This window comes from Lolium perenne, chromosome 2, assembly GCF_019359855.2.
Source record: "Lolium perenne isolate Kyuss_39 chromosome 2, Kyuss_2.0, whole genome shotgun sequence".
In the NCBI taxonomy this organism is placed as follows: Eukaryota; Viridiplantae; Streptophyta; class Magnoliopsida; order Poales; family Poaceae; genus Lolium; species Lolium perenne.
In genome coordinates, this window is record NC_067245.2 from 91,030,680 (window position 1) to 91,041,700 (window position 11,021).

Sequence of the window (11,021 nt, forward strand, 5' to 3'; positions counted from 1 at the left end):
TGACCTCCCGTTTGGGGACGGTGTAGGGCGCCGACCGGTACGACGAGGACGGCGTCGATCGCGCCGGTCCCGAGGAAGAAGAGTGCGAGGAGGACGAGTACGTCGTCCTCCTCGGCTGCCATTGAGGAGACGGCGGCGGTGACGACGACATCTCCAACCTTGGAGCGCCGTTGCGGATGCCGCGGATGACGTTCTCGAGGGTGCGCCCCGGAACGCCCCAGAACAGGGCGCGGCCGTCCTTGTTCCAGCTGTTGGGGCCGCCGACGAGGTTGTCGGTGCTGTACATCTCGACGTCGTACTTCGCCTTGAAGTACGTCGTCCACCAGGCGTCGTTGTTGTTGACCGCCCACGTTGGATCCAACCGCTCCTCGGCGGTGAGTTGAGCCCGCCGGGCCTTGATGGCGTCCCTCCATTGATCCGTGCCCGGCTTCGGCGGCGGCCGGACGCCAATGCCGTTCACGGCCATCTTCCAGCCGTCACTGCTTGGCAGCCGCATGTCCGGCGGGACTAGATACCGGGCGTGGTACAGCGCCCACGCCTCCGGCACGGTGAGGCTGCCGCGGCCGAAGCCGTTCGCCGCGGCGATCTTGCGGGAGGACGAGCTCGACATTTTTGGAGCGGCGAGGAGAAGATCTGGGAGGGGGGAGGCGGCGGCGACGAGAAGGTTTGTGAGCGGTGAGAACTGCAGGGCGTCTTAAAACAGCGGCGGCAGTGGGTGGTTGCACGCAATAACACCGGCGCGGATGGCCACGCGGCCATGCACGACGAGACGCGTCCCTGCGTCGCCTTGGAAAACAGGGACGCCATTAACGTCGCTTGACCAAAGGTAGGCGACGGGGTTTTAGCCTTCCGTGCCGCTGACGGGTCGGCCCCGCCACTCCCCGCCTCGCTTTTCGTTGTGTTCGGCGTGCCCGGTGCGTCCCCTGTGGGACGGGGACGGACTCGGGGCGCCGGATACCGTATCGGGGCGCGCCGGACAAAAATGGGCTTTGGGGGACGCGGCTGGAACGCATTTTTTGTCCGGCGCGCCCCAAATCCCTTTGGGGGACGCTTTGGGGGACGCGGCTGGAAATGCTCTAAGCAATCAGCCAAGATGCACAACCGGCAAGATCGTCAAGAATCATGCTCTAAATTACAACAGAAGCCAGTATTGCAGGGAAGCAAATTTGGTGCACATGAACACCAGTGCTCTCAGTTTTTAAAATATTTAAAAACTGTATTTCTACGTTTCAAAAAATCATCACATTTATTCCATGAATACATACACATGTTCTGAATATTCATGCAAAGTTTCGGTAGAAATTACATTGTATTTTGAGCTACAGGAAAAAAAACAAATTTATGGTTACGTATATAGGTATATATTTGTCAAAAATTTATCTTTTTTGTATTTTTCTTCAAATTTTTTACCGTGCCTTCAGAATGTTTATATGTATGTGGGTATTTAATTTCATATTTTTTGAAATTAAAAAAATATGATTTTTAGAAATCAGGAGCACTGTTGCTCATGTGCCAAATACACTTTTCGGTATTGCAGCGACTATTGGCAGTGTAATGGGTAAAATTCTAGCAGCTCCATGCCCTATGCTTCCTGTAAACAAAATACGCAAGTCAGTAGAAGACACACTGAAGAGAATTCAACAAGATGACTCAATAATCCAAGATCTTGATGTCAGACATGCCGGACATGGACCCATTGGCGAGGGCGTGGCACGAGATGTACCGTGAGCGCATTGGCAAGGAGGTGTTGGCGGCGCAAGTTGCTGGAGCAGCGTCCGCAACAACATCGGCACCAGCACCCCGATGCCTTCGCCGGCGCCCGTGGAGCCCGTGCCGGCGATGGAGGTGCCATAGGAGATCGCTGACGAGGAGGACGTCATCGAAGTTGAGCCGCCGATGACGCCGTTCCTGTGATCATTTGGCCTCGAAGCCCAACTTGTCTTTTTTTTTGCAGTCGGACTATGTATGCCGGCGATTTGGTGGCCGAATGGTAGCCTAGACTTCATATTCGAAAACCTGAATTCGAATTTTTATCCATATTTATGATTTTATATTACAAAAATTCTATTGGCCACCGGTTTGGTGGATGCCGGTGTGCGAGCCAGCTCTCTAAAAGGAGGAAGTTGTGCCGGCACCTCCTGATAGGGCTGTGCCGATGTACCTGCTGACGCCTATTTAGAAAAAGCCGGTGAAGATGCTCTTACTTCCCTGTCTAAATAGGAAAAATAGCCCATGTGCTTACGCACACACCAGAAGACAAAGAAGATATTTCGTTCATGACTTTATTCCTCGTTAGATTAAATCGTGGAAGAGTTGAATGGAGATTTGGTGCACATGAACATGAGTGCTTTCTTTTTTGAAGTAAAAAATTTATATTTTTAAGTTTCATAAAATATTGGGAAAAAATCGGCATATATTCAATGATGTATCCTATAAACATGCAAAATATCAATTCAAATGCTTTATATTCTGGCTACATAAAAATGATAAACGTGTATATCTGAGTAGTATATTTTCAAATCTCGAAAACATATCAGATATTATCATTTTTTATCTAGCACAAAATAAAAAGAATTCCGGGTTGAGATATTTCACAATTGTGAGATGTATCACTGACAATCTCCACAATAATTTTCAGATTTTTTAATAACTTGTAAAAATAACTTTAATTTCATTTAAAATAGCGAGACTGCGAGAGCATTAAAACTCGAGAGCCAAAAGCATTTTCCGGAAAGAGTTGTATAAATTCCAACGGGCACCTTTTACAAGTGAGTTTCTATGGCTAGCAATCAGCCAGGATGCATGCACAACCGGCAAGATCGTCAAAAAGAGTGCTCTAAATTACAATAGAAGCCAGTATTGCAGCGACTATTGGCAGTGTAATGGGTAAAATTCTAGCAGCTCCATGCCCTGTGCTTCCTGTAAACAAAAGACGCAAGTCAGTACAAGACATACTGAAGATAATTCAAAAAGATTCTGCATGTAGTTACATTTTTCTCAGGTGATCGAATGAATTGTGCAAACAGAGTGATGTTTTTTTTTTCTCTGGGCTTTACCTCCTCCGGGTGGCGGTGGCAAGCCTGGCGTCGCGTTCACCTGCGGTGGCGAGCCTGGCGCTGCATCCACCGGCGTTGGAGAGACTGGCGTCGCGTTCACCGGCGTGGGAGCTGGAGCTTGAGATGGAGGTGCCCCGATGGATGGTGCGGGAAGTTGCAGCAGCGAAGGCCCGGTGTAGAAGGGATACTGCTCATACCTGTAGTTGCACCGCAGTCCTAGAATCCTACCACCCTGCTTCCCGCTCATGAATTGGATGTTGGTGGTGATCTCCGCGAGGCAGCAACGGCAGTCGGCCGGCGCCATGTCCGGCCTGCACTGCGCGAGACCGTAGATCTTTGGATTCGCCTTGTCGACCGTCTCGAACACCGCTTCACCCGTGGCGAATCGCCTGGAGGAGTTCTCGGCCGCGTAAGCCGCGGTAGCGTTGATGAGCGCGCCCACGGCGGCGTCGAACGCCCTTACTGGCGCGGTCACGTTCTGCTGGTTTGTTAGGATGAGGGCGCCGTTATCGCCTCTGGTGCTGGCCGAGAGGAGGGTCTGGTTGGAGGAGAGGGCGACGTAGCAGTGGTCGTAGTAGACGGTGGCCGCCTTGCTGTAGGGGCAGAGCTTCTGCGCGTCCGTGAAGCCTTGGGAGACGCAGTCGCCGCAGGTGGAGGCGTTGGCGTCGCCGCGGCAGAGCGCGAGCGCGTAGACGGTGTCCGGACGGGTGCCGACGGCGGCCACCGCGAAGAGCGTCGACGAGGCGGAGGCGTTCTTGGGAAGGGTGGTGGAGAGGGACCGGATGTTGGCCTGGTAGGCGCTGTTGGTGGTGAAGTTGCCGTTCTTGCCGCAGCTTGGCCACTGGGAAGCGGCTAGCGGCGGGAGGAGGAAGGCGAGGAGGAGGGCTAGGTAGGAGGGGAGGTGGTGCGAGGCCATGGTGTTTGGCCGGACGTTTGGGTGAGCGGTGGAGAGAATGCGGTGGTGGCGAAGCAGAGTAGAAGTGTAGAAGACGAGAGGGAGGGTGTTGACTCGTGTGGGGCTAGTTTGGCTTGACTAGTACTAGTCCTGGCTTTGTAGGGCCACGTATTTGCACGCGGCGCCCAGCTGGTTCGACGACCGCGACATGACCTCGCGAAGGACCAAACGACGACGACCGGGTGACGTGCTCCATCTTCCCCAACGGTTTCCACACGGTAACAACGATAGGTTCCTGTCGAATTTGATGGGCTCTGCCCTGGCGTGGAGTTCTTTGTGCTGAATAACTTTTTTTCAAACCCTAAACCAACGGCCCTTGCTGTCTTGCTGGTAGGCAGACGTGATGCTCCTTCTTAGATTCGCCGGTCTGACTGGAGAGACCAAGCAGTTAGCGGTGGTGCAGGATAGAAAGGGGAAGACTTAGGTAGGATCACCCTTTAGATAGGATCTATGAGAACAATATTTTTAAAGCACAAAACATGTTCAAAATATTATGAAAAAAAATGACAACGCACATATATGTTACATATGCAAGACCAAAAAATTGCAGCTTCAAATTCGACATATACTTAGAGAACCAAAAAAAGACAAATTTAGGTGTGAATATTGTGAACTAGAATTCAATCAGGTATGACACTATTCATAGTCAGATTTGTCTTTTTTGTTTCTTCAAGTGTAGATCAAATTTTGAGCTGAATTTTTTTGGAGTTGTAGGTACAATCCATAGGTATGTTGTATATTATTTTCAGATTTTTTCGCATGATAAAAACATGTTTTATGTGAGTTGATCATATGATCTCACCTAATAGATAGATCCTATACAAGTCTCCCCCAGGATAGAAAGAATATGAGGCACGGTGAACTTTAAATAAAATAATACAATCTCAAAATAGTTCCGAGACATTAGTGCTTTATTTAATTCGATTCTAACACAGTAGTAACTTAAAACCATACTCCCTCTTTCATAGTTTATAGTACCCCTAGGTTACAAATTTAATTAGCATTAGTTATATGTTATAAAAATTATATCATTAGGAAGTTTAGATGTTCTATTTTCTAATGATATATTTTTTGTATTATGTAATTTAAATTATACATATTAGATTGGCGACCTAGAGATACGGGGAACACTAGTAAACTGAGACGGAGGAAGTATCAATAATAAGGTCAATATCAACGCTTTACCTTCTTATAAAATAGATTCTGCAATTTATCTATTAAGATTTTTGAATATCCCTCACTCAATGTGCAACTCGATTTTGATGATCTTTGTCGCCAGAAAACCCTTTCAATTGTTGTCGTTGCCACAAGTAAAAGAAAAATGAGGTGATAATATCGTCAGAGGATCGCTAGAACTTATGGTGTGATTGCAAGGGCATTCTCTACCAAAAGCTCGGACATAAAGGTGAGTGAGACAAATCTCATTCCATTCCCATTACATTCCTAAGTTCATAGAAAACAAGCCAAAATCTCCCTAAACAAGCAAAACTACACCTTATCCTCACCGGGACATGTCTCTTCTAGTTATCCTTGCGCTATCCTCGTCGTGCCGTTCAAATATCAAGAAATCTTCAAAGTCTTCAATTCTCAGCGTATGCATAACGAATAGCTCAAGTTTATCTTGTATATAGCAAAATTTATGATAAATCTGTATAATACAATCAATATTATTCACATTGAACCTAGAAAATGAGTCTAAATTTTTGGTACCTAGTCTTTGTTATAGGTTCGAAGTCGGATTAGCGTAGTGTTCACTAAAAAAAGCATATTATTTTCATATGAAGTTCGTTTCCAACCTATGATCACACAAATTGTTCAAAAAAATCACATGCATCTAAATGTATTCACCAAAAATCAAGATAGGACGGCTGCCCTACCTTACTCTACTGGGAGCTTCGCCCAGTTAACCCCTCCGGCAATTTCCATCATGTCACGCCAACTCTAAAAAAGAGTTAATTAGCCATTTTCGACAATCGGCAACTAAGTTGATGTCACACATGTCTTTCATGTTGTTTTATTGGTATATTTCATGGAGCCTTTTATACACGCTCCAGAATTTCGCAAAATTGGCTCTAACAATTTCAGTCGGCATTGTCGGGCAGCCTGACAATATTGTTAGAGGGTCTAACGATCTGATACGTAAACACACTGGGATAAAAGGTCATTATAATTTGGGATTTGCTAGTTCTCAGCTAACTGAGAACTAAGTTTGTTCTCAGTTAAGTCCTACACTATTTGATATGCTCCGTGATTCGTGCTAGTCATCTCAGTTGCAAAATAAGTTGCAACTAAGATTTGATGAGATCATCTGAGAACGAAGTTTTCAGTCGATTGGGAAAGAGTCACACCTTTATAATTTCAACATGATTCGCCTATCGACACAGCGTGCGTGATTTGAATTCGTTGTCCAACATGTCGATCATTTGGTTGAAGTGCTCAATGTGAGTTAGGAATCACTAGACCATTAAAGCGCGCTTTGCCGCGCCCGTCCGTTATAAAAAAAATATAAAAAATGCATAAAAAAGTTGAGCGGTACAACCATATGATATAATTAGAAAATTTGGGTTACAATTCCTCAGTGTAACGCACCATAATGAAAATCAAGTGGAAATTAAATTATTATGGCCAGAACCCAATGCCTCAAATATGAATACTTATTTCATGATCAAAAGTATTTCCACTTAAGATCAACATTACAAAAGTGGCAAAATTCTTTCAGTTCGTCAACATTTGTGCGAAAATTGAAGAATATTTTACTTCAATGACTTGTGCTTTCACTTAGCAACTTATGCATTGCCAGATGTCACAATAAGCGTTGCAAATATCTTTACCATGCCTCCATGCCTAATTATATGAGCTTTTCCATATTTAACATCTTTCATAGTAATTGTTGTTCTAGAAAGGCACAATGTCATAAGTAGAATACACCCCACACGTATTTTACTGGTTTTTTATATATTAATAATGTAAACAGTGCACATCATCAACGAGTTGCAAGGTATGCTTTCAACTCAAGTGGCATCACCAAAGGGTGTAAATGTCATCAATGAAAAAACTTTTGATCAGCTGTCCGCTTTGAACCAAGTATGATATACCTCTAACGCGAGAATAACAATAATTTGTTAGTTACTTTGTCTCTCTATTCTTAAGCTCAGTAGTAACTCATACACAAGAATGTTGAAGTATCAAGTAATGCCTGATTAAAGTTCTTTTATATTGCTGAAACCTTTAGACACACGACATGTACATTAGAGAGAAAAATCCAGTATCTTGGGCTGCATTTAAAATAAAAACTATATGTTAAGGCGGGAGAAGGAGACAAACTTGCCCGTAAAATGTCCAATTCACCTCACCATCTAATAAATGAAACCTGATGGTACAAAAGTAGTTTTCCATAGAATGGGCTACAATCAGTTTGATGTTCTGTACAGTCGAAAGATAAGTACTGACTGTACTACATTAGCCTGTATATATGGCACAAACTTGAGAGTGTACAGGATATGCACACAATATGTGTATGCATGAAATGTACAAGACAAACTTACCTCTAAATGAAATCAAATAGCATAAAGGATTATTGTTATCGACCATGGAAATGGAGAACTGAGAGAAGCTGAAATTAAGATGGATGCCATCTTAATATCGACTTAGTTTCTGTTGATATGTGCAATTGAGAATCCTAGTGCCCATGCATGGATGAATTCATCTTCAGATTTATTTGTTTCCGCATCCTCCCTAATATGTTTGATTTGTTCTTTTTTTCGAAATGGGAAAAGCCCCAGCCTCTGCATCAACCGATGCATACGGCTTTTTATTGCATTGTTAGCGAACTGAGTTACACCTGTAACGCTAGTTCCCTTGACTGCTTTGATACATGCAGTTCAAGTGATGAATTTTTTAAAGACATAGATCCTGAAGACTGAAAGAAAGGGAGGACTCGGCTGCTGCAGCACGGGCATCCCAGTCTAACTCTGGCATATACATTTGCCCCACTTAGTTATTTCGTTTGTGTAATCTTGTTCTTGAGAATTTGAGACAGATGGAGACAAGCTTGTGTCATTGCACAGGGAGGATCAATGATTTCAAGTCTACCCATAATTGTTTGGAGCAGCAATATACCCTTTTTTTTTTTATACATGTGTATCCTCAAGATTTAGTCTAACATTGATTACATGCTAATGCTAATATTCAAAGTCAGCAAAACGGAATTGCTTCGAGCCCTATCCTGTGCATTTGGAACAAATATAAATTAAAAGAAACTGATAAGCAAATAAGCAAGAGATAAGAGAATGAGACAGAGAGAGAGCATACCTGCATCTGACAAGTTGTTCGCCACCGCCACTTCCATGCCTTGTTGCGAACCATAATTAATTGGCACCATAAACCACTGCTCTTTTTTGCCACAGACCACCATTGCCAATACCGTACCAAAAGTGGGATGCACTCAATTCAACACGAAGATAAATGGTTGCTATAATGTCCCGAAGTTTCCTGTTCTGATAATAACCTGTACCGCCAGTTCTTAGTTTCGTGGTCAGGTGTTGCTGATTGTTTCAGTTTTTTTTTTTGTTTTTTGTTGTGGCGAACTGTTTCCTGATCCTGCTTTGGTAGGCATGATTGTGTTTTATCAGTTTCAATGAAATTAGTGGCGATGAGCTCCTCAATTCGAAAATAAGGTAAGAGGGTGGTCTCAGATGGCAAGAATTATCTTATCCTCCTATTGGATTTCTAGCAGGTAATACATCATCGCCATTCGTAAGTTTCATTTCCTATTTTTCGCAGCATCAGCTGTGACAAATTGGATTTACAGGAAAAACTCTGAATCCTGCTACAATATGCTTGCAAGTAAAAAAAAAAGGGAATTCTTTCTGTACAAATATCGTGCAGACGTATGTCAACGAGAAACATAATAGGACGAACCTGCCATCCGCATGCAGGAGCCGTCCCACTAAATCTCTGTCGGGCACCATTGCGGCCTTCTTCTCCGCTGCCATCACAATAGGACCCTCATACAAGAAGAATCGATAAGAGGAGTAATCTGACATTCTGACGGGACCAGGTGACATGATGGAGTTTACCCACAGCATGTGCCGGAGCATTAAGGCGATCTCAAATACAAAGCGACCCCATGGACATGTGACCGGCTGACCGCTTCCCTTCGCCATCCTAGAGGCTGAAAGTTGGGTGTCACCGCCGCCGGATGGGTCGCTGTAGAGTGGAGGTCATGGCCGTCAGACATATCTTCTGAAACAAAGAATAACAAGTCAGTTGACACTGCAGCGAGGAAGAAGGGCAACTGGAAAATGCGATATGGAACAATGGAGGTGACGACACAACTTATATGGGGAACCAGGAGAGGAGGTGGACAGGCATGAAACGGTCGTCCAGCATCACCACCAGAGAGAAAGGGAATGGAAGGCGATGCATCTCGCATCTGCTACGGTATTAATCACACGATAATGACGGTGGCGGCGCGGCACCACCATGGCCTCCCCAGTTCCCTGCGGCCGCTCCACCTTCCCGAATATAGGACGCAAGGAAATATTAACGGAGAACTGGGCTGGGCGAACCGCAAAGGCCCATCTAAAATCTGTTAGTACGTTGTTCTCATGGTGTCGGCCTGGTTAACGACAAGGCGCATTTCGAGAGAAGCAGCCCAGTCATGTTGGCTGGTCCAGAACACGAGCGGGACGCAGTCAAAATGAAGCAACCACGTTCAGCGGGACAAATGGAGCGATCTGGATCGTTCAGTATGATGATCGGACGGTTTAGAGTGTCAAATCGCTGTGGTAAGCCATAGATGGTTACGTTTTACTGTTACTTAATGACTCAGCCGTTTTCAGACGACAACACCAGTGGAGTTAGGTTACTGTCGAACCTGATAAGGGATTTGCCCTTGCCGTGCTGGTAGATGCTGCACGAGCTAGACCCGCGTGGACAACGGAAAATGGCTATATATGAGAGAATTTTTTTTTTAGAACACAGAACAACGCGGACGCTCACAAACACGCACGTACAAACACCCCTATGAACGCATGCACGCACACCTTACCCCTATGAGCACCTCCGAGGAACTGAGCCGGCATATCTTGAGGTTGACGAAGTCACCACTGGCGCCTCGCTGTTGACGGGCACGTCACCTACCACTGAAAGCATAGCGCCGGTTAAATCCTGGAATAAATCCAGGTAAATGCAAACACCCATATCAAGTCTAGGACTTGAACCTGGGTGAGTTGGTTCCACCACCACCAAATCCAAGCTCCGTTGCATATATGAGAGAATCTTGGAATTGATATTATTTGTTTCTTGTGCCGAAATCTTTGCTTAAACCGGCATCAAAAGATACTATCTCGGTAGGCGGTAGGAACCTGTCTAAGCTAAACGGGACTTGCTGCGTGTACTGTCTTACGGTCATGGTAGACCGATCCTCCACGTACGGACTTCCCACGTACAATCCTGCTCATGTAGTCGCACAAATGTTAGGTTGAGACTTCTAAAACTATTTTCAAGGTTTCACACTTTAGGCCTCATTTGGTGCAAGAGTATTTATGTGTATTAAGAGGTGTTTCATGGAGAGTTTTTGGTGAAAAATTACCTTCACAAAATACTCTTCTTCTTTTTAATAGTCATAGTACTAGCGCGTGCAGCAGCTAATTGAAGGACGCTGCCAGGACTCTGCAGTTTTTCCGTGTGAACACACGCTGCTGTGGTTGCATGTGGTGGCCCCGCCGTGATCTTGCATGTTCTCGTGTGTGAACACAGCTCTGGGCAGAGCAGGCTGCAGTCAGGTCTGCTAGGATGCGCGTGAGTTTGCAGCATTCGCCGAGTGTAAAAAACGCGAAGGCTACCTCGCGTTTTGATCCCCTTTTGACCCGACGTGTTTTATGGCCAAAACTCAGTATTACTCCATCCAATACTCTTCAACCAAACAACTAGGTTAGCAGATTTGAGAGCACTTAATCAATTACGCTGGGATTATACACTTAAAAACCGGTCAAAACTCCCTGACC

General features: G+C 45.2%; 1 protein-coding gene across 1 annotated transcript; it reads right to left on the reverse strand.

Moving 5' to 3' along the window:
* Positions 1 to 2,723: 2,723 nt before the first annotated feature.
* On the reverse strand, positions 2,724 to 4,070 carry LOC127333233 (cysteine-rich receptor-like protein kinase 10). The gene is made up of 2 exons (XM_051359575.1): positions 3,057 to 4,070; positions 2,724 to 2,919 (listed from the first exon to the last, which is right to left on the reverse strand). Exons 1-2 carry the CDS (start codon positions 3,970 to 3,972, stop codon positions 2,837 to 2,839), a joined length of 999 nt encoding a protein of 332 aa, XP_051215535.1. The 5' UTR covers positions 3,973 to 4,070; the 3' UTR covers positions 2,724 to 2,836.
* Between the last annotated feature and the right edge of the window lie 6,951 nt (positions 4,071 to 11,021).

Excerpts from the sequence above, each read along its gene's own strand:
- LOC127333233 (XM_051359575.1), bottom strand. The coding sequence starts at position 3,972 with ATGGCCTCGCACCACCTCCCCTCCTACCTAGCCCTCCTCCTCGCCTTC. Across the intron at positions 2,920-3,056 it reads GCCACCGCCACCCGGAGGAG|GAAGCACAGGGCATGGAGCT; the intron begins GTAAAGCCCAGA and ends TTTTGTTTACAG.